Source organism: Chiroxiphia lanceolata, chromosome 8, assembly GCF_009829145.1.
Source record: "Chiroxiphia lanceolata isolate bChiLan1 chromosome 8, bChiLan1.pri, whole genome shotgun sequence".
Lineage (NCBI taxonomy): Eukaryota > Metazoa > Chordata > Aves > Passeriformes > Pipridae > Chiroxiphia > Chiroxiphia lanceolata.
The window spans coordinates 30,440,971-30,465,972 of NC_045644.1; the positions used below are offsets into that span (position 1 = coordinate 30,440,971).

General features: G+C 37.6%; 1 protein-coding gene across 1 annotated transcript in view; it reads right to left on the reverse strand.

The window, feature by feature from the left end:
* Nucleotides 1–2,641: 2,641 nt before the first annotated feature.
* The window catches only part of CCDC6 (coiled-coil domain containing 6), a 51,383-nt gene continuing 29,022 nt past the window's right edge, over nt 2,642–25,002 (reverse strand). Inside the window, exons 4-9 of the mRNA XM_032694708.1 lie at nt 21,862–21,965; nt 20,035–20,195; nt 17,754–17,910; nt 14,415–14,515; nt 10,548–10,672; nt 2,642–8,187 (exon numbers count right to left, since the gene is read on the reverse strand). Of these exons, the coding sequence (XP_032550599.1) occupies nt 7,996–8,187; nt 10,548–10,672; nt 14,415–14,515; nt 17,754–17,910; nt 20,035–20,195; nt 21,862–21,965 (840 nt within the window). The 3' untranslated portion in view covers nt 2,642–7,995. The remainder of the gene's footprint in view (nt 8,188–10,547; nt 10,673–14,414; nt 14,516–17,753; nt 17,911–20,034; nt 20,196–21,861; nt 21,966–25,002) is intronic.

Consider the following 25,002-nt stretch of genomic DNA (forward strand, 5'->3'; position numbering starts at 1 on the left):
AAATGAGAGTCCTGTAATTTCTCCAACTCATCTCCAGTATGGCAAAGAAAAGTATTCATGTTGTGAAGTTTAAATAAGTCCCACTAGACATCACATTTCCCCTCCTCACTAGGAAGAATGGACATGGTCACACCACAGATACTTGAGACTCCCACACATCACTGCTCTGGTTTCATTACATTCACATGCTAGAGTTTGTTCAAGGCTTAAGAGTAAAAAAGTATGGGAACATCCTGTACAGCATTTTCACTAATATACAGCATTTGGAACTAATCTTGTTCCATTCTGCAAACACAAGCCATGTCTAGCTTCAGTTTTTTCCCTTCATTGTGAATATTCTAACGTTTACTCCATATCACCCAAAGGACACAGCAGGCATCACCCACTGTTAGCTGGTTAGCAAGCAGAGCCTTTTCCAAGCAGGAGCAGAGAAAAGCCACACAGCTTGCTTTCATTAAGAGCCCAGAGGCTCAAGGTTCCCATCTCAGTCTCCCCAATTCTTGTACTTACTGTTTGCTGTGTTCAAGTGAACTAATGGTCTCTATACATACCTTCAGTCTCCATTTGGGAAATGCAGGACTAACTTCAGTTGCCTCTTGCTTCTGGGCTGAAGGATGGATATACTGTGTACTTCAAAAAGTATGGAATGGCCTCAAAAGCACGTGAAACACACTGATATCCAAGCCAGCATCTTTACATACAGGAAGGATTAGGCTTATTAAAATTGCTTGCTTTGCAATGCATCATTCTTTCTCCCACTCTCAGCAGTTTACCAGGATTTCTAAGTTAACTCCTGCAATGCTGGGAACTTGTTTTTCTTCATAAAGATATGAAGAAGCTTCTGGAAGCTTCTTGAAGCACTGGAAGAAATACAAAAGAACCATCTAAAGGGGAGATCATCTGGACAAGGCAACCTGAACATAAGCCAATCACATCTTTCCCTTTTCATCTGCTCTTCTGAAAGTATTCAAGTGACTCATTTCTGTTCAGACAAATGTCAGAAAGAAAACAAAGGACACGTGTGAAGACAGACAGAACCAACACAGCTCATTCACCCAGTTCACAGACCCACTGGCTCTGGCAGTCAGAGGCAGGCAGAACGACTGCCTGCTCAGCACTTGTAGCAGGGGAGAGAGGAGGATAAAGGCATTTTAAGAAATGTTGCCTGTGTTCTAGGGACAGAGAGGGACACGGATCAGCTGGGTTAGCATTCACTGAAATACACCCATGGTCTGGTGCCCAGGAACGTGCAGCCATCGTAATACAAGGATTTTACAGGTCAAAATGGAAGAGTACAATTCCCACTGCACACAGGGGCCTGGGCTGACTAGAGCAGAGCAGGCTGTAGCAGAGATAGCTAGCAGACTGACACCTGAACAAGAAGACAGACACAAGTGGATTCAACCAGCAAGTTTAGCAAGACTCCAGACATGGAATACAGGATAAGCATAAGTAAGTGCTACTGAGACTTTCAAATCTAAGCCCAGAAATTTGGCAAAACACCCAGATAGAGCAAAGAATACTTAGAAAAGCTACTGAGCCGCACAGGTAAGCTCTGTGCTAAGCTGATGAATGAATGCACACAATAAAAAAGTGACAAAACCAGAGATATCACAAGGGATGGCACAACAAAGTACACACAGAATTTACACAAATGCATACAATCTGAAGTTTAAAACTCATTCATCCTTTAAAATTATTAAATACAATAACTGGTTAAAGTTTCAGTGAGAAAATATGTCAAAACAGTAGGAATTATGGTGTATTCTTAAGACAGATCTCCATTAGGAAATTACTGAATCCATCAATCGTAGAACTTGATTGAACTGAACAATAAGGTTTGATGACAAGACAATCAAGCTGAAGTAGACCACCAGATATCATGACCTTACTACAAAAGAATAGCAAAAGCATACTTTTCTGAGCTACAAAATTTACAGCACACCCCTTAGCATAGGCAAGGAAATATTTTTTGCCTTTTCTTCATCTTACACCTAGTATCAGATTAGAAAAGTAGCTGTACTGCCATGTACTGCTTTTGACTCAAAACATGTAGGATGTTTTTCTATAACTTTGCACAAATACACATCTCTGTTCCTATGAGCTTAGAAAAACTGGAAAAAAGATGAAACTGTTCTTTTCCTACCCCACTCCACATCCCCCAGGAAAAGAACCCTCAAGACACGTGGGCCTACTAACACCAAAAGATGCTGCACTTCTTGCTGTGGCAAAAAAAGCCTGAACTCTCAGTGGAAGGCTGCTGTAAAAGATTAAACAGACATGTTTAATTCAGAGAGGTACTCTGGAATTTCCCCACAGAAAGAGCTCAAGAAATATAGCTACACTCTTCTAAGACAGAAAACTGATGGAGTCAAGCATGCATTGTACTTTGAATACTCAATCCAAAGTGAGGAGCACCTCCTATGCAAACTTTATTATGCAAATAGGTTAATCCCCAGGTTCCACATTCAGACATTTAAGTGAAAACATTAGAAATGGCCCAACTAGAATCAAAGACAGCAAAAACAAATACAAGCATGTATCTTTCTGTGACTCCTAGTTCTCATTTTTCTTCCTCCTTTTCCCAGTGATGACAGGCTGACAGAGAGAAGGAAATATACATCCACCCGGTACTCTTCCATACAAGTAAATACAAAAGAATCAAGTGTTTATTGGAAGTCTGCATGAAGGCACAGATGAGCTTGATTACAGACACATCATAACAATTACAAATATATGTAAACACCTTGAGATATACAAAAAAGCAATAATACAGCTAATACAGGAATAAAATGTAACCTGCTAAAAAACCCCCAAACTTCTTTGTATCTGAGATTCTTACAATAAGCTCCGATCCACACCAACACAGTGTAATGCTCTTAAAGTCATCACTTGGATTCATGCTCAACAAATCTGAACTTTGGCCATTGTTTGATCCAAACTGCAACAGGCTTCCTTCACTAGGATCAGAAAAAACATAGGAATAACCAGCTAGACACCCAGTCAACCTATAATGAGGCTTCACTGGTTCTCTAAATATACAAGAGCAAGGTACCAAAGTACTGAAATTAAATATAAGCTTCAGAAAAGCTCAAGGATGCTTGTTCCACTTTTACTTGCATTTGAGGAAACTGCTGTATTTCTGCAGGAAAGGAACAGTCTACAGCTGTCAGGTGATTTTTTTCTTCCTCCACAGGAGGCTTAGATTTCATCTGAAACACCTGCCAAAACAAAAGTCAGCAATCACAAACTAAAGTGCCTCGGACAGCTTAGGTTTTACCACTAGAATAAAATATCTCTGTTCATAGATGCAGCATTAAGTTATATCATAAGAAAACCCACCTCTGCACATAGAAGACTACTTCCAATATTTCTGTGGAAAGGGGAATTGCTTTTTGTGGTTTTTTTTGTTATCGTTGTTGGTGGTTTTTTTAAATTAGATAGCAATGCCATAAACTTAAAGAACAGCAACACAGCATTTTTTCAAAGGAAATCACGCACACACACACACACAAATGTAGTTTTAGTACAGGCCTAGACAAAGAGTACTCTGAGCAGCAGTTTACTACAGGGACACACAGTTTTCCCAAACTCAACCCTCAACCATCTGTCCTAACTTCTCACTTCTCCCTACAAAAATTTTATAACCTCCAAAGCCCCTTTCCAGTGAGGAAAGACTCCTATCCAGATAACATATGCAGAACAAAACCTAACACAGCTACATTTCTCCTGACCCTGCAGTCACATCATCCCAACCTAAAGATGAGGTAGTACTTTTCTTTGGAGCCCAACTAGTTGAGTAGGAACAAGCACTGTTCTCCCTAAAGTAGCAGCTGCCTGGAATGCAGCACCGAACGCCACAGTTTATCTCCTCCCCAGGACACACCTCTAATCCAAAACCAGCACCAGCTGCTTAAAAAATAGTAAATCACTATATGAGCACACACTCCTCTTTAACTATGACTGCATTGTAAAGGCCACAGTCTGGCATACTCAGTGACTTCCTCCTGTCTACAAAGTGGCAATGACTCAACTTCTGTTTGTACCGGGACTAATGGTTATTATCCAAAAGGAACATGAAAATATCCTGAGTATTTATTACAGTGAGATGTGGAAATTAAAAAAAAAAGTTAAAATATTAAAAATTTTAATCTGAATCCACAAAAGGGCTGAAAGAGGAATTCAGCTCCTCAGGGAACTGAGGAAACCAGATTGTCTCTATGCATACAGTCCATTTGGTAATTAGGGGCTCTGTTTGCTCTCTCTTCAGGAGGAGAGATCTTTCCCCTCAAGGAGGTTGCTGTAACATATGCATGTATTATAATTTTATAGCTTACACCCATAAACCTTCTGGTTTCTTATGAGATGGCTTGAACTGGAGAAATATGCTCTGCATAGTCCATGCTCTGTAGACTCCCAACGATCAAAAAGAAATGGACTGCCATGACTGAAACAAAGAGGAAACATCAAAAGAGTTGAACAGTATTAGAACTCGTACTGCTTGTAAAACTAAGCATGAGGATTAGAAAAAGCACTACAAAACTTAAACAAGGTCCCTGGATGCATCCTCTTGGCAAGCAATAATCAATACTGAGGATGAGAGGACTGTGTTCCTTTGACTGACAAACTACTCAAGGCTCGTTTATTTGTCTCCATGATCAGCTTCCATTTTTTTAACAAAATATCCAGAGTCTATACGGTCTCCTGGCAGCAGTGCAAGTTGCACAGATCCCAGGAAGCTTTCCCGTTTTCATTGCGTCCAAGACTGCTGTGCATTCAGCTGAAGTGCACAGGGATTCCACCCAGGCAGCTGGATTCCTAAATGCAAACATTTTTACAGGAAAGGAATCCTATTCTGTTCAGCTCCAGTACAGTGATTGCCAGTAGAAAAGCACTAACAACTTCTGGAAAAATTCTGATAGTACTTTCTGCCCTCAGGAATATGCTCTCAAAAGAGTACATGTATTTAAAACAGTCTTATCTGGCTTTTTGCTGGAAAACTATCTGCGAACAGTCCCATCTCTTCTTCCAAAGAACTTCTCTGGAACAAACTGTGGATAAAACACACTCTTAACACTCTACAGAGTATCAGCTGCATTCCAGTGTGCAAGCCAGATCCCTTGAGAGAAAATATAAAAAGAAAGCTGCTTGATTGTCAGAGAGGAAAGCACTGCTAAAACAGCTAAAAGGTAGATTTTATTTTTTTTAATCTTGAGCTGTAAAGGGGTAGGCTCACAAAATGCTCATCACAGCTAAAATAGCTTCTGTGGCCTTACACAACTAGTGAGGATGCAGCGTGCCACTGACAGGCATTAGATTAGTGAGGAAAAGGACAGCAGAAACCCACCCAGGTGCTTCTGAGATAAACCAAGCCCTCAAGCCCTCAGAGTAAGCTGGACCTCACTGTCAAGTGAGTTTCTCCAGTCTGTACGAGATCCAATAAAATAACAGTTGTGGAATCATAATTCATGACTATAATTCACAAGGGAAACTGAAAATCCATTTACATTTATTAGGAGATGGTTGTGCACAATTTCTCATCTTATTCAAAAAGTCTACAAATAGAGTTTAACACTTCTGATTGCAAGCAAATGTTTGTTCAACGTTCTTAGTTCGGTAAGGCCAATTAAGCGCCTTGTTACACTTCCAAGATTCAGTACACATTTGTCAGTTCTTTACTTTCTTCTGGTAACAGTCCCACTGGAATAGTAAGGAGAGTTCACTAAGACACTTTATAACAGCAGCTGAACTTGGGTTATGCAAATTCAGTTTTGGAATATGCTTCAAACATAAATTATTTTAGGCAATTTTCCATTTTGAGATCTTAAAACACCGTCAAAGGCTCTTCCCCTCCCGCCCACATTTGTACTACCATCACCACGGGCTTGCACTCCATAGAGCCATAGGGCCAAGAATCTCAAAGCACTTCAGAAAGGAGGGCACATTTCAAATAGTGTGATACTTGAGCTGGAATCCTACTTAAAAAAAAAACCTGTGTTTTTTTTTATTCATCTTATGTTTACAAAAGGACAAGCGCCAAACTAAACGGATCCTACCTTGACCTTCGTCCCACCTCGGACTGCCTATCACCTTCTCACATGCAATCCTACCACTGATTCAGGAGCTCTGTTTAATTAGAATGCTCACAGCTGAGTTTCCTCTATGGAAAGGTGAGCATCTGCTATGGTCAATTATTTTCAGATGGAAGGACTTGGTCAAATTTTAGGTCTGCCACAATCTTGAGAATCACTTGACTGCGGAATCACTACCGTAATTAATGTAATTTGATAATGCACTTGATCCCATATTGGTTTAAGAAGTGTAATAGACTATATATGCATTTCTCTAAATTCTCTCAGAGCTGAAACTACATAGCTACAGTGAAGAAATCCTAGTTTTGTCTTAAGCGGAACATTTTACAACATTATTTTAACTTACTACTTTGATTTAATGCACTAATTTTATAAGGATTTTCAGTTTGCAATCCTGACTGAATAGGTGAGCGGCAAACATGACAATATATGTACAAGTGTTAGTATACTACCAGAATGCTGTACTTCCTTCTCAAAAATGTCCTTAATAAAGCATTAGGCATGTCAAACAAACTTTTGTAAACAAAAGATAAATTACTCATGTTCTGCTCTGATTACAGCCAGATACATATTCTCATAAAATAAACATTCTCTTGTCATTTTCCATGGCCCACATATCCAGATATATGAGGTAAACCACTTAAAATTATCAATAATATATAAACCTCAGTACTCAACAGGAACCTCAGGGAAAATGGAACCGAGTAAGATGTCAATATCAAGAAGTGACACTTTGTTCCACTGCAAAGTGAAACCAATTTATTTGTGCTAAATGAATGGAAAGAATGTATTCAGAATACATTTCTTTATACATTGTACCGGCTTAGGCTGCTAAATAAGCATTCATTAGTGCCATGTTGTGCTACTTTCTTGTACTCTGTTTCTACCAAGCAATACAATGTTTTGGCTGTTATGCCAATATATTCCTCTATGCTCATCTTATTTCTAACAGACTTTTGAACATTTAGAATACCTGTTGGAACTTTGCTTCGGGGGAATCACAATTAATATATTTTAACAAGAAAGAAATTATCATCAGTTGTTCTCTACAATCACATCGCCTTCTGCAGCAAAAAAAGAAATCAAAGAGCACACTTGAATCAGCAATCAGTAACCTGTGGGCAGGACCACACTTACCGAGGTCATTGTGACAGCTCACACAGTATGGGCAGCTTACAGGTTAATGCAGATGTCAAGTGACATCATCAAATCTTAAGGTCCACGAATTGTACATTCCACAGACTCCAACAAGCCAGTTCCCTCAGTGTAAAATTCTGACTGTACCATACGTTTGAGGTGCTTTTGAACAGGAGAAATATGGATGTGTCCTGTGTGCTGAATCAGGCTTATTTGCTACGTAACACAATAGAGTTTGTGTCTTGGGCATTGATTAGGGTGTCTGACTCACTTTTGCACTAGAAGCTGTTATCTTAAATGACTGAAACATAGTGCTGATTTTCCATAAGCTTGGTAAACACTGTAATAGTTCAGAATTTATCATGTAGCCCATCGTGCCTTTCATTTTCTGCAAATTGTCATGAAAAAATATAAAAAGGTATCCCTTTAATTTTACAAACCTAAAAGCCAGGAAAATGAAGCTTTGGAGCCAAGCAAAACGACGTAATGCCGTATTACCAAACAGAGTAGCAAATGTTCCAGCCAGAGAATGGACATACATGTAGTTCAAGTAAACACTGATGGAAAACTTTGTTAAGTTAGTGTTGTAGCCCCACAACACTGGCTGCATTTTATACAAACGTTTACAACACAATTAACAGTGAAGCCTATATAACCTCAGTGCAAATAAGTCAAATCCAAATATGCCAAGTCAAGCCTTTGGCTTTTAGTAAACTGCTCCGTGTTATGAGTCCACTTCTGACATACAGACTGCTGAGCACATGCACTAAGGCTGAGAGGAGGGATGCACTGAATGTTGAAAACTGGCTGCCTGCGACGCTGCGGGCGGGACCGAAGGTTGCACAGGTGGTGGAGGTGGTGGCGGAGGAGGCTGCACTGGGGTCTGCGTGTTTGGAGAAGGAGGAGGAGTGGGACGTTTAAATTTGTCGGGGCTGTTACTTCTTCGTGGTGAAGGCCTCTGCAGAACAAATATTGAAATCATGTTTAACAACACTCCTGAACAACGTTAGGTGCAAGTCCTCTAATCTTGGCAAAGGAAAAAAAAAAGCCAAATCTCACAAAAAAAAAAAAAATCAGAACAATTATGTGGGAAGAATAAATTTCAAAACATTGCAAGAGTCACAATACAACTTTTACAGAAAATAAACGTTTCTCTGAAATGGAGTAGCAAAGGGAAGGGGAAGTACTCTTGACATCAAACAGAACATGCATTCCTTCCTGTCAGCTTGCAGGAAATGAACACAAGACATGTCATGTCCTGAAGATATGTTTACCCATCATGACCAGCAACCTAAAAAGAAATGAGAGATGCTGCAGGCACAGCACCTCCTCCCAGCTGTGCCTGCCCAACCAGCGAGTGCTGATGAATCTCTGACTTCATGCTGCTGGCATATGAGGTACAACTATGTGGTACCTGAGTGTGGGTGGAAATGTTTTGAATATCAGAGAGTCTGCCCAGAATCTCTAGCTCTCTGAAAGATTCTTAGCCCACACACTGGAGTAAGACCACAGCATAAAACAAGTTGTTCTTTGGAAAACAAAAAAGATTACAACCTTTTGAGCTGCATGAGTGAAGTTAGAGAGACTCCCTGAACAGAAACCACAGATTTTCAGCAATTTGCACATTTAAACACAAATATTTAAAACCCACTTTACAAACCAGGGGGGTGGGAGGAGGAGAGTGATCATCTTTAAATGTTAGCAATGTAAAAATATAAATTACACTGCACAAAACTAACTTCTGCACTTTTGAAACAAAAATGCTCATTACTTACCAATCCAGTGAGCATTAACCAAGAACCTCATGGCATGACAAACCACCCACCCACAATTAATAATCAATCACAGGTGATCAGCTCTGGGGAGAAGCATGATTACAGTTCTATACCAAATGTACTACAGGTAAAGTCAAATTTATTCTGTAACGGAGATCAAAAATGAAGAGTCAAGAATCAAACTGCAATTTAGTCAAATCAAGTATATTGTATCTATTTTTCTGTACAGCTATGTACAATACTTTAATGTTCTATGCAAAAGCCAAGGGACTCTTGACAACTGACTGTTGTCTCTGAAACACTTAATATCATTTATTGCATTTGCATACATCTAATAATATGAAGGGACCTGGCATCAGTACTGAGACAAAGCCAAGAGCTACTTAGCACCACCTTTCTCAGAACAATTAGTGTTTTGTCCTGAAGATGATCTTTTTCATAGTGACTCAATTCATTTACATTTTGGAAAGAGCAGTATTTTTATAGACGTTGAATAGAACAAGTTTCTTGAAAAACTTATTTATAAAATTAGTTTCCAGGTTTCCCAGAAACATAAAGATCTTCCTGTGACTAACTCATGTGACACACAGCCACGGGCTGAACCTGGACCAGGATTCTACCTTCCTGCTGAGCTCCAGCTTCCTTCCTGTTCTACCCACCATTGTAGCATCCCCACCCCCCTTTGCTCAAGGAAATTGTAACAATTACCTTTGCACACCCACCTAAACCATGGCAGAAGCAGCCGTATTTCAGCATTCTACTAGAAATTCTACTGAAATAAGTTTTCACATCTGAGAATGACAAGTATAAGCAAAAACCTTGAACGATATTTACATACTACCATACCTGCTGAGAAAAATCAAAATGGTCTTCACACAACAACTGTAAGGTCTTTTGCCAAATGGTTAATATTTAGGCTCTGTTTTTGCTCATTAAATTCCACAAATATTTAGAAGAAACATGATGAAGCAGAAATGCACCAAACATCGCAGGTAAAAAGGAAATAAATTCAGTTGAAAGATATGAGAAATCGCCCTAGCAAATGTTTATATTAACTTTCTTCTTTGCCAATGAGAATAGAAAATAAGAGTTAACTGCCTGTTACAGTGACATGATGGTAGCATTGTGTGTCATCCTGAAGAAAACCTGAGCTTGAAGCAACCTCAGATGACTCATCCGTCAGATGGTGGAGACTAGGAGAAAAATGAAAGCATTGTTTTTACTTCCTGGGATAGGCTTAGTAGCTTAGAACATCACTTTTCACACCCTGCCTGCTGATCCATAAGATGATACCTATTACTGTCCTTAAGATGATAATACATCCTATTCTTTTGCAGAAAATAAGGTTCTCCAAAAAGAATCAGTTTCTGAGGGGTGAAGAGGAAAATCAGGGTTGAAGAAAGCAGCAATAGATATCTCGGAGTAAGGAGACAAAAACAAACATTTACACAAATGTTTCATAAAAAAGCTTAAGGACAAGCAATCATAACTTTTAAAAAGCAAACTATATTGGTAATGAGTATTTACTATTTTAAATACTTACTGTAATACCATGGGATGGTCCCATATGTTGCAAATGAAGGCCTGGGGAATTGTAGTAAGACATTCCAGCTCTAGTCAATGAAGTTGGTGGTGTGAAACCAACTGTGTGACTTGCATATGACAGACCTAAAATTGTTAAAACAAGGTAACATCAACATTCTTGTTTCATATTAAAAACTTAAGTCTAAGGGGGTTTTTAAAATTTTTTGGTTCTGAATCAATGATAGGTTAAGAAGTGGTAACTCCTGCAGATTAGACATCTAAGATATATTGATCATACTGAAAAGTGTGATGTGAAATGATTTTCTTTTCCTGTAGCATACTACCATATGTTTCAAACATACATTACACAATGTTAAACATAACTTTTCACTTAAGATAAATGGTGTAAGGCTCCCCTAGTAGCTTAGTTCACAATTATTTCCACCCAGCATTCCATTTCTCCACAGAGGAGATGGCTCTCTGAATAACATACAGTCTGAAGAAGCAGAGAGGTTGTGCCTGGAGCAGCCATCTAGCACTGGGCCACTATGAGATTCCACAAAAAAATCTGGCATACCAGATCTGCATTGAGGCTTCCTCCTCTTTTTCCTCAGTGTTTTAAAGATCTTTGGGGGTGTGAAATTAAAACATCCTGGGAAATGTTACTAGCTGGATTAGGCTAACAACTAACATTTAAAATTATAACTAATTTTATTCACATTAAAGAAAGCCTAATATTCAGAAGTGTAAATATCTAATTCTTTCAGCTAAGTATCTCCTTTCTGTAAGAACTCGGTTATAAAAATGCACAGTACTTGTATAGCTAACCAAGGTAAACAGAAACAGCAACTGCTAAATGCTTCAAGTTCAGACCTTGAAGTGTTCTGAACAGTTTGAGTATTTATCAAGAGAGCACATTTTCCAAAACCTTTAGCTTGCTTCTGCTTTCTGACAAAACTATCACTAAGGTAGGAGACAGGACTTTTCTGAGCTGTTTACTATTAGACACAAGCAACTGCTTTGGAGAATAATGACCAACAAAAATTTCTGAAGGTCTCAAACTTTTATAACACAGCACTGGATTTAACAGTTCTCACACTTGAGAACAGTGCCACAGCAGCTACAGCATGGACCAACACCCAGCACAATCCCTGACTGCAGGTGTCTGTTTGTCCCTACAACAGATGAGACAAGATCTTGGGGAGGAAACAGAACAAGCCTCAGATCACTAATAAAGTCATATAAGCAAACACTCCTCTTGCTTCCTTTAATTCTGTTTGATTCTGTTACATCCCCAATGTACGTTTGGTGCAAATTATGAGTGACTCCAATGGAATAACTGCCACTACAGAGTAACAACGAAATTAATCTGCTTTGACTACACAATCTAATTGCCTGTAGAGCATTTAAGTATTTTTGTAAGCACAAGGACAGAAACAATATTCAGGGAGGTGACAATGTGTTGCAAGTCAGAGGCAAATTTTTAGAATAAAAGGTAATATTTTTAGAAATAAAAGGCAAAATATATGCTTCAAGTCAACCTTTGTAACACAACTTTGTAACACAATTTTGAACTGCTTTGGGATAATCCACCTCCACAAGCTTTACAAATGCAAGTCTACACAGCAGACAAAGATGTGAAAACAGGCAGCTCATCTCTGCGGCCCAAAATCTCTATCTAGCCCAGCTACAAAGCCTAAAACAGTTTACCTTCACTAAAGACTAATTGGTAATTAGACCAGCTAATCCCCAGCTGCCCAGGAGTAGCAATAATTACACTGTCTTCAAAGTTCCATGCACTGTGCTAGAAATCTCAGCAGTATCTCAGCTTCAAAGAGTCCTCAAAACTAGCATCCCAAGCACAAAAGGCTCTGGGAATCAGGAGCCAGAATCTGACCATTAAACCTGACCAGTTATCCATATGAAATTATAGCATTTCTAACCAGTTACAAATTGTTTCCACACATTTGGGCACATCATTTCCCAAATGAAACATGCCAAGTCAGACAGTTACTTGATGCAAAATACAACTGTTGTATTATTCTGTGCTGATGCTTTTGATATTGTCTTACTGTGCTACTTTGGATACAAAGTACTCTCAAAAACTACTTGGTTTCATCCATTACTGCATTCATATATCCCAGACAGCTCTACGAAATTCCCTATTGATCTCATTAGTTCTCTATCAAATTGCTGCTTCTGTTTTTCTGAAGTCTGAAACTTCCAGGCTGTGGATATTAATTTATCAGATGCAAAGGAGAGTAATGCAGCTGCCTGTGCAGAACTGCTGGCCTGGAACATTTACATTTACCAAAATTTCCAAACTTGTGAACTCTGTTAGAAACTACCACTTCAGCTGTGCTGTTTTCAACTCTGATTCAGACTGTGTTTCAGCATCCCCTGTCTGTGGGATGGAATTCCCACTAGAACACTGCACTCTTGTATCAGCTATTGATGGGAAGTCCACAGGGAACAAGGAATGTGCTTCGGTCCCAGTGTAGGAACAGAGTATTCCTGCACTGACACACCAGTATCTAAACAGGGTGCATTGCTAAGTGATCAAAGGTGCAAGCCTGTCAGTTCCCAATTAGTCTGTTCCCCACACAGCTGTAATTTTAACCACTGTGTGGACTGCAGACACAGTGTGCAGTGGAACTCTGCATTATTATGCAGCCTGCATGTGGATAACCACAAACGCCCGCAGTGGTCATCCCAGAGCAGCTGTTGGCAAGATTGCATTTCTGTACACCCACTTACAGGAAATGGATAAGCCACTTTCTTGGTAACATATATTGCAAAACATTTAAAGTCAAGTGATTTGGCCCATTGCAGAAGAGCAAAATTTTCCTGAAAACTCATAATCATAATGCTCATCTCTAACATCATAGCACAGCTTATGGCCACAGCCAGTTTTCACACACACTCACTCCTTTTACAACACCTGGATGAAAACCATTGAGAATCCTTTGAAAAACTAAAGCTAACCTTGAAAATTAAAACAATTTAAAGACATTTTATATGTTCTAGCAGACCTGTGTAATAAAATGTCTCATTCCTATCTTGCAGAATGTGTCAATACAGAGCACATCTCACTTGCCTGCAGTGTGGGACCCTGTCCGGCAGGTTCTAAAGGTGAACCTGGGAAAGCAGGGCACACAGGATTCACTTCATTATGTACAAGTGAGTTTGTGACTGCCATATAACATCCACAGCCAACAACATCTAATGAATGCCCAAGTGCAATTTTAAGGGATTTTTAAATTTCAGCCAATAAATGTGTTAGTAACACAAATACATTTCCTTTGACTTACATTCAGTAATTAGAAACTCAGAAAAGGTTTGTTTGCCTCTATTATACAAAGCACCTGAGACAAGAATTCTTAATTTTATAGTTATTGTTTAATAATAGAAAATAGCAGTACAAAAGCCATTTCTCTACTAAAGAGAAATGAAAACTGACTTTTTCCCAACACGTTCAAGACTAGACTTCTCTAAGAAGTTTTGATTCAGAACACAACAGCAGTCTCATTACTAGTTCATCATCAAACCCTAGAAATCCATTTGAATTATGTGTCCTGTTGGGCAACTTGGGGGGGGGGGGGAAGGATAAAAAAAGCAAGAGAGAAAATGAGAGCAAAAAAGAAATAAAAGTTCAAGTGTGACACTGATCTTTAACATCCGTTCACAAATCCGAAATATGTAATATTTGTTCACCATCCCAAAACATGTTGCACTAGGAGACCCCTAAAGCAAAACTATTGTTGCATTTATGATGCAGGATTTTTTCTCCAAACTAGCTTTGAAAGGCTACTGACCTAAATATATTAATAGGGCACGTTACTATGTGATGCATACAATAATTTTAGAAACTGGGTTAAATATTTACCAGGTGATATAGGTCTGCTAGAACTTGGTGAGGGTGTATAAGGGATAGGACTGGACACAGTGCGAGGTCTTAATCCTTGTGCAGACATCTCATTAAAATATCTAACAAAAAAAGGCAAAGAATAATTAGATCAAACCTTTTAAAATGTGCCACGTTGTAAATGTTTCACTGTGATTTTTTTCAATTCCCGTAAGAATCACATTAGATTAATGAAGGACTAGTCACCTTTAGGAAGTCATGACAGGAGCTCTTGTCATTGCTGATACTGGCTTAACTTTCAGTGAAAACAGCTGGACTTATCCTAAGGCATTTGCAGTTAAAACCATATAAGTTCCATATGATCAGAATAGTAATACTAAGGTGAGAGATATAAACCATGTCATCCAAACTGACCTATACTACAGTCTTGCACTTTATATATCATTTCTACATTGAACTCAATAGCTTGTCTGGCTGGAGTGTATCTTCCAAAAGGACATTCAGCACTAATCTGAAATCATGAAAAGGGGGAAAAAAATCATTAAAGTACTAGTAATTTGTTCCAACAGCCGATCAGCCATATCCTTAAAACATGCCCAGTTTCCTACTTGAATCCCTCTGGTCTCAACATTTAACCATTTGCTCTTTCTGCCTTTTGCCACTGGAATAAAGAGACATTTTCAACCCAGGACTTTCCCTCACTAAAAGTATTTGCAGGTTGTGTTGCAAGACACCTCCCACCTTTCACTGTGATAGACTGAACAGACTAGAACCTCAGGTAAGGCATTTTTCCCAACCTGTAATAACTTTAGTGATATTTATTTGTTCTTTACTCACTAAATACAGTGAAGCTTCTTCGCAGATATCAAGTGATATATAAAAGGAGATAAAAATAATACCAATTGGTCCTACTTGCCACTTACTGTTTTTATCTCAAAAGAAATTCTGGGTTTTTTTCATAGCACTAGGCTGGCAGCTTTCAGGTTGAGTTGCTTATGCACTCTCCACCTAGATTTTTCAGTTGCTGTCTAGATTAGATGCTCCCCTGCTCACCTTCTCCTGCACATGTGGTTGCAAATCAGTGCACCTGGGTTTATAATATTAGATTTAGCTGTGTTTCTTTAGTGGACACAGCAAAGCAGCAGGCAAAATTAGCTAACTAACAGCCCTTTGACTGTTACTTGACTCCCTTCTACCACTGTGTTCTCAGAAATTCTGGGGAGCTGCATTTATGTCCAAATCATGGGGGAAAAAAACCAGTAACGTGAAGCAGCATTAAAAATACTCCTATCTGATGGAACTCACAATAACGACTACTTTGAGGTCTGTTCATAAACTATTTAAAACATGTTTTGATACTGCATCTTGCTGATTTCTAACCAGAATATTCAGTCACTGAGCCACATGTCCTAGCACAGGCAGTACACTGTAGTGATATCGAAGTCGGTTTGAATTTGGGTAGATCAGGTAATAAAAGTAGCTGCAATAGAGAACAACACAAAACTAACAAACTGACAAATCAGGGTTTAATTAAACATAGTTTTCTGAAGAGCTACCAGTGGCAAGGTTGGTGGAATTGAACTGACTGGGCTACCTCTGCAACACACAGGAACTTGCAATGCAGACAAAGTGTATGTGTTACAGCAGGGCAGCTTCTTTGTGACTTCATCACCTTGTACTCTACACAAATGCAATTTTCTGTAAGTCATCCTAGTACCTGGATCAGGTGATATGGAACAGCAGCACACCATTAGTTTACTTCCTGGTCTCGGGAAGAATAGGATGGAGGATTGAAAAAACAAAGCTATCACTAGTCAGGAGGGAGAGGTTTTGGGAGAGCTGTGTATTTTGCAGTCACTATAGCATCTTCATCTACCCCCATCTACAAACAATAAGTATAATCAGCTAACAGAATGCAACTCAAAAAATGGATATTTGATCCACCACCACCATTTTTAGGAAGGTGTAAGTTGACAAAAATTTACATTTTAAAATCATTACTGCACATAATTCCACAAGTGTTTCGTATACACAGTGCTTCCAAGACTAACCACTGATGCCTGACTCATCCTTCCTTTTGCTTTGTATTACTTACACTGCAAATACCTGCTTTGGAGTTATTCTGTCAAGCCTTTGTAGTACCACAAAAATCAACTTGACAATTAATTTCTTAGAAGTACAGAATAGTTAATCAAATTTTCCTGCATTTTATAGGTTACTGCTACCTACAAGTGCTTGACAAAAAACATTATGAGGATATTTTACAATTTTAGATTAATACTGGTAATTCACATAGATTTAGATTCTTACTGTACTTCCATTACATTGTAAATACTGGAAGAAAATATTAAGCTAATAAAAAAAATATTCAAACACCAGAATCCTGTCTTTCCAACAACTTAATTCGTATAGCATTTGCTACATCTTGACACCGGATGTTAATTCAATATACGCCAAGTTGCCATAGTATTTCATTAAAATGAACACACTACTTTGAACTTTAAGGGTACTCCTTGACACAAAATATCTGGTACTTTGTTTCTGGTAAATTATAACAAATACACTGATGACCCAAGAATCTCTCAGTATCAGAAGAATACACAGCACAGGGTAATTTTTTTATTTATTCTGAAGGACCTCTATAAATCCAAAACAATGTAAAATAATACAACAAAATAAGGAGCATTTGATAAGAAATAAGAATGTTTTATTCAAAACGTACTTAAAATCCTCTTTCAAGATACAACACTGTCATATGACTACGAGGTGAGAAAACACTAAAAGGCATGGTAAAAAACCATCAAAAAGTCAGGATTATCTGTAAGGTCAGTGCAAGCAAGCAGCCTGCAATAGAGAAAAAAAAAGAAATCAAGGATATTATGGTTTGGACATCAAGACCAACCCAACAGTTCTGGAAATGCTTCCTCTCTCCAAGGCTTTACACAGTATCCCTTTGTACTTGGCTGAAGATACTTTACTTTCTGCAAAGGACCAATTAGGCCCAGGTAAGGATATTGTTTCTACCGCACAGTATTCCTTCCAATTACCAAGTTAGGGGCAAAACAGAGTTACTATGATCCAATTATCCTGATTCTTAACTCCACAGCCGTATTTATTTCAATATACGTGAAGATTAAGTGTTTTGATAATGTACAAATAATTTCTTCCTCACTGTTTAAACTAAGGTAATTTCTACATAACTTTGATACAATTCTACTGAAAATATTTCAGGACTATGTTGAAATTTGATATTTATATTAAACTCACATACAGGTTATTTTTATGCTTATTCTATAATATTCTAAAAGCAGTATTGATAAATAAGTCAATGCCAGATCTGGGTGGCTAAAAGATACAAACCTTTCATCGTCCATTTCTAAGCTGGATTCACTCTCTGACAGTTGTCTGCACAGTGCTTCCCTACGTTCCATTTCCCTCTGTAATTTTCTTTGAAGCCTCAAGTTTTCTTCTCTCATATGCCTCTCCTCTTCTAAATATTGTGCCATCTTCTCTGAATCTGAAATTCAAAATTTTGTTAACATTTGATTAAAATTCAATTTCACAGTGCGCGTAATTTTATGCCAATGCTTCAAGATGAGGGTGTAGGAACTTGTCATGGTTTGAGAGCTAGGGAATTGGATTTTGGGCTATCTCAAACCATGACAGAACTACTCAGGATAGATCACTCAAAATTTTCATCTCTAAGTTACTACCTCAAAGCCAAATTCAGAACAGTGACTACTAAAACAAGCTATTGCTTGACTGCAATTTTTGAAATAAAATGTAAAAAACCTCCACAAACAAACAAAAACAACAACAAAAAAGTCCTAAATTTGAAAAGAAAGGACAAAACATCATGAAGAAAATAATGTGACTAAAACCATTAAGAAGAAACACTGATTCCTGCTCCCTTAAAATAATGCTATTCCACATTTACAGGGATGTTCCTGCAACACATAGAAGAAATTGTTTTAAAGGTATATTTTCATTTCAAAGGAGGAAGCATAAGTTCTGAAACTCAAAACTCAAACTTGTATTAAAATTGATACTTTACATGTATTCTACAACATTCTTTCAATTACACATTTTGTCACAGAAGCTGGCTAGCAAAACATGTACCGATATTAAAATATTTATATTAAAATTACATTAAATTTTAGTATAAAAAGTCAACAAGAGGCTTACTCTTTACATCAAAGAGTAACTTGAATTTTCGATTCTAAACAAGTTCAGCAAACATCAATTAAATTGTCTGGTAACACAGATTATTTAAAGTGATAAAATCAAATTATGGAAAGTTACGAAGCATTGTGACAGATTACTTATATAAAATGGAACAAATGATGAAGACTTGACACACGTATTTTGTGAGATTTTGTAATGTTTCATCAAGTTTAAAGTTAAATCCTTGATATTTAGAAATGTTTCATCATGTTTTGTGATCACTTCTTTATGCAGCACACTTCAATGAAAAGAATATTCCTCTCTTAGAAGACTGTTCCCAAACTATGAACAACATGAGATTTATCTCTCTTCTGTAGAAATACCACTCCTAAATGTAACAGTATCACTTATTTTAAAATATTATTATACCAAACCAGTTCCTAGAAGTGCTTCAGAAATAAAAAATACAACACAAATATCAGACTTCAGTAAGAAGATTTCATTAAATATTTACGAACAATACTAGAGGATCTCTAATGACCACATATTGCAAAGAGCAAACCAAAAACTATTTCAGTTTCATCTTCTGCCTTGCAGGCACATCCACCATTCCTATTAGCACTGCTATTCGTACTGCAGCACTGTTCAACCTGTTCACAAAGGGAAAGAGTACTTTCAAACCTACATCTTATTTTCAGTGAGAATTTGACTTTAAATGCTTTCAATTTTTTTTACTCTGAATCACAGTAATTCAAAAAGGAAGCACTTAGAAGTAATAGAGGATACTTGAAATAAAATTAATTAGGCTAGATTTGTACACAGAGTACTTTAAACCTAAGGCCTTGCTCTTGTTCTGAACTTCAGTAAGTGAAGGCTGCAGCGCAGAATTGGAAAGTACAAAGATTAGCTGCCCTTATCTTCTTTTAACAGCCACAAATTAATAATACCACAAACTTGCACACAAGGTCTGTGCAAAAGAGCACTCCTGATCCATCATGTCTGTCTTAGAGGAAGGCCACTGCCTCTGGCAAGTGATTTCTCTAAATGGAGGCTGAAATATCCCAGTTGGCCTGTCTAGATCAGCACACCAGAGGGGGACGTTGTTGCTTGTTCTGCACTCACAGAGATTTTTCTGTCTCTGTGGTGAGGTATCTACCTGCTTACCAACTGCAATATAACACTACTGACTAGGAACTAGGCAGAACTGATAAAAATGAGACAGAAATTTTAGATACAGCACGAAGGAATGAAGGACTGGCATTACAAAGTTCATGGCAAGGTGCAAGCAGCTTTCTGCCAGCTGAGCCCATGTACTCAGGGCCACAGTCTCTTCTCTGGGAAGGCAGGGCAAAAATGTTTTAATCCAAACTTGCCCTATTTTTTATCACTTCTAGCTTAAATTCAAACTCGAGAAAGAACATATAAAAATCTTACATTAAACAAACTTTATGAGATTTGAAACAAGTTGTTTACTCACGCTGTAGCTGTGCAGCCCTCAGTTGTTTCTTTAACCTCTCCACTTCATTCTTTAAAAACCTGATATGTCTCATCATATTTTCTGGAGAGTCTATTTCCATTGATATGTCTCTGGGTGATGGTGGAGCAGATACTGGCTGGTCTAATTTCTCCTGCAAAATTCTATATGAAAAAACAGTTCAAACCTTACCTTCCACTCTAATGAAAAGAAAAAAACTCTTATATCCCTCAGAAAGCCACTGCAAGGATTCTGACAGGTATTTAAGATTTATTTTACCTACTGGTAAATTTGGGATGATTTATATTGTTTTCTTTTGTAATTCAAAATAAAAAAAGGTAAAATATCCAGACATTGACATTTCTAAATACTTTTGCATACAGTTCACGAAAAACAAATTCTCAACTATATGGAGTTATCTCAGTTTTATACTCAAGTGCTACCTATTGAAAAAATTTTTGATAAGCAAATTCGTTAAATCTGAGTTTTTAAATTTAAGTTCTCAGACAAAGAACACACAGTGAAGATTTATGATGAGTAAAGTATGTCTATGGTGAAACACAAGCTTTTCTGCATTTCAACACTACTAAAAGAAAAAACCTCACAAATATTTTCTGAAGGATAGTGAAACAGTCTCCCACTCCCTTTTTTGTTTAATCTCCAAGGAATTAAGATTTTCCATATAGTCATAGTTTCAAATACCTCAAATAACTGATGGTAAATTCAGGAGTAATGTAATTCTCTTATGAAATATGCACATGGTAGATATTATATGTTCTAAATGATGGGCTTTGGAGTTAACACAGGAAGAATTTTTCAGCCTGAAGGCATGAAACTGTTCTTTACTGGGAACATGTTGACTGGCCAGACCCAACTCTGCCCCAAAGAGCAGGGACAGCACTATGCAAGCACAACTTTTTGCATGATGTGGTGTTCACATGGACCATACAAAGTGTGCTAAAGCAAGGTCTGATCCACCATGGCTCCTTGTATGAAGGCACACAGTCTGAGATAAATTAAATCAGAAACAGTTTACCTTGAAGAAGGCTTTAAATCTAATATACGCAAAAATCCTACCAAATGCTCATCCTGCTATGGATTTACGACTGCTGAATATCACGTGTAGCTCTTCAGAGCACCCCCCACAGAGCGGGGCTCTGTAAAATAAAACTACAAAACCTGCTCTTCACTTAGAATCAGGTGTTTTTTGAGGCCCCAGTCAAGACTCAGGGAGTCACACTAACATAAATGTATTTAAATATGTAGGGGGGAAAAAAGCTACTAATCATTATTCTCCCCTACTCCCTCCCGAAACAGAGTTCTTATATTATGACATTAAAGAGATGGTTGCTTTCATACATACTTTTAATTTTAGCTTTCCCAGGAATATAAAGAGTCACTGTCTTAACTTCTACTAAAGAAGCAGTGAGAAGTCTCAATGACATGGGTGCACACCACTGAGAAAAACCTGAAGTTTTCTTTGAACAGACAGGGAAAAAACAGAGCCTTTCATAAAACAAATACAGTAAAATACTACGAAACTAAAGCTGACCACAGACCTGAAACTTTAGAAAAAGGCTATGAGCAGTTGAAATAATTCAGTAAATTCCCTCACGCTTTCCCAGGTAATTTCTTATACTATTTATCTTTAACTACTTCAAGCAATCAATTATGTGTTATCATGCAAACAAGGAGCTTTACAACTGCTATAACTTCCAGGGTTCCACAGATCAAACAACTCTTATGGGACAGAGATAAACATATTTAATCCAGAACATTATGTATTAAAAATCTCTCCCATAGTAACAAGTGTACTGCAACATGACAAACCGTTTTTCTGCTTCAAGTTTATCCATCCTCTTCCAGAGACGATTCACTAGTGCTTCTTGTTCTTGTTCCAAAGTATTTTCAAGGTCAATCTTCTCACGTCTTAGCTGGACAGGAAAAACAATTAATGAAATGATGGGCATGTATTTTTTGCCAGGAAAGATCCCTGCTCTAAAAACAGCATTTTAAATAATGCTCTACAACAGCAAGGGGAAGAAGAGACAAAATTCAGGCACAATGCACTGGTCACAGAGCCAGTGAAAAATCAAGAGATTCAGTAGTTTCACAGCTGTCATGTCCTTAACAGAAGCTTTTCTCACAGAACTGGTCTCTGGCCAATAAGGAGGAGCACAAAACCTGGGCACGAGGGCACTGATGACATGACAAACCTATTCAAAGACATTTCCTATTCCATGTGTCTCTGAAGTTCAAACTGAATTTATTGTCCACTACACTAACATTTATTCTTTTGAAAAATTTTAGTCTTTTTTAGTGGAAGAATCACAGTTATGTAAGCCAGAAATGGAAGAGAAGCCATGTTTGCCTTGTGTCAGATAAAGGAGTGACATAAAAATAGTAAAGAAAAAATTATGTGAACTGTATCAATCCTTACTAGGAAAACAAATGCGGTTCTATCCTAGTAAAGGCTTCATAAAAGTAAAAGCTTAACTTGACATTACTTATGTTTACTTACTGTGTGAACAAACATTCTTGATTCTACTATAAGTTAATATAAGAAGATATAATGTAGGACATTCTACTATAAGTTAATAATAACACCATACATGAAGAAATCTATTAGTAGTGCTTAAGTAGAAATACAATGCAAGTATTAATAATACAGGAGAATATTAAGAGGCACAGATGATCTTATTCAGTAACAATGTAGCTGAACTCAAAAAGTTAGCAATAATGAAACATTTGGGAACAGATCAACACAGATGGAAATAGCATAGAGGCATTTTTCCCAGTCAGGACTTAGTTAGCACCACTTTTCTGATGGGCAAATAATCTCACATTAGAACATGGATAGACTGAAAACAGATTAAGGGATTTCCTCGCACATTTACAGCATCACTGGGTGAAGGGCTATTACAGCATCTAAATCTGTAAGGGCTCTGTGCTAATCACAAAATTCATCCTGAGAAACCCAAACCAAACATGAACTTAGGCACTTCAGGTAACAGTGCAAGTTTAACGAATGAACAACTTTCTTTTTTAAAGATTAGAGGAATTAGTGACTGCAAGTAGAAACAGACATAATATTGATAAGTAATAGGGATCATAACTAGAAAAAGAAACACTGGTTAGCAAATCTTTGAATGAAAAAAGTTTGAATGCAGATAATGACCACTGCAGCAATGGTTTTTGCATAATTTCAATGCAGCATGGTTTAGACTCACCTTCTTTAACTGTTTACTACTAGGTTATTGATCTAGTAACAAACAAACCCACAAAAACATAGAGGTGAAAAGAAATTAATTTCTTTTAATGGTAGGAAGAGCAGCACACTGGAATTTGAAGACAGAGTAAATTATTTATAACCGTGGATTTGAAAAATCTAAGATTACATTTAGTATTATAGCAACCATCACCAAGGCAGTGGAGTCCATTAATTATAAATCTGCATGTAGGGTGAGTGTGCACAATGGCAAAGTCAAATCATCGGCAACAATATTCAAATAAGCTTTGTCCTGAAAGCTGCTCTGATGAAACACCAAAGAAACCAGGTTGTGAAACAGACCTAAAATTCCACACTTCCAGCAATACGAAAACATACTGGAAACAGGTATCTTCCTTTCCTGATTTTGAGTGTTGTCCCAGTGCCTCCCAGTGTGAGGATATTAAAGCTCTGAGGATGAACACCTTGAACTGAACCTACAGAAGATGCAACTGCAGCATCCTAATCAGAGCTGTGAGTTCAGAGAACTGGTGTATTTGGCTTCGTACTGGATAGTTTCAGGTGTACTTTGAAACGTATTCCAGTCAACGAATCTGTTAAAAATGTGACAGTATTCAAAAAACGTGATAACAGTCTGAACTACAATAAGCAGGATGGGATTATATCTCAGGACCAAGCCAGCAGCTCTTGCAATACTAATGTCATTCCACATGGGTTCAAAGTCACATTCCAATCAAACATCATTTAATTTTTACCATTAGAACAGCGAAACAAGGAAGTATTACTTGCTTTTTCAGACCTTAACCTTCCCTTCAGAGGAAAAATTCCTTTTAACCTTTCTGACACTCAATTATGGCTTTTTTCACCTCTCTTTCACACATGCACTTACTTTACTTTAAAATACAGCTAAAATATCCATTGACTGTGTATTCCTGGATTACTGATTTTCAATTTTCTTGACAACTGATTAACAAGTACAACTGTTCCTTCCTGAAATGTAGATCTTCCAAATCAATGACAGTTGAATATGCTGATCTCTGCCTAAGCCCACTACACCAAATTTAACTTCGCTGCTTCTTGTCTGTCCCTTCCCCTTTGTAGCTTTAATTCTCTGCTGCTCTCCAAGAAAATTTTTCCAGAAGATTTTACACATTTCATGTTGTTCTCCTTTCAAAGAAGACATAGGAGATGACTATTAGCAGTTTAGTTCTTATTTTTCATCTCCTAGCTGCATCCATTCTAGTTTCTCACTATACTGTATGAATTAGAAAAGCACTTAAAAATAGTAACAGCAAGACTACAAACACTTGGCCTCTGTAGGACAAAACTGACAGCTATTTATTTCCTATCAAGGCACTGAACTGTACACAGAACATTATTGCTCATTTTAACTGAGCCATTCAGTTAATGAAACAGTCACATGTTGCAAATTTCTCCACCATTACCCTTCAGAGAAGAATGTTCTGCTGACTTCAAGCTGCCAAATTATTTCAGGTCACATTTGAACTCTAAGATCCAATTAAATTTTTTATTAAGGAATAACATTCTATGCAACCACTACTGCTACAACCTATTGATCACCTGTGGCATAAGCAGTTCAGATGAAAAAAAGCAAAGGAGACAAAGCACAGATGTTCTCTATTTTAAGAATAATAGTTTAGTGAACATACGTTGTAATTATCTGCTCACTGATTAGTGACAGATCTAGTACTGTGGCCCAGTTCAGAGCATTGTTGAAGTCC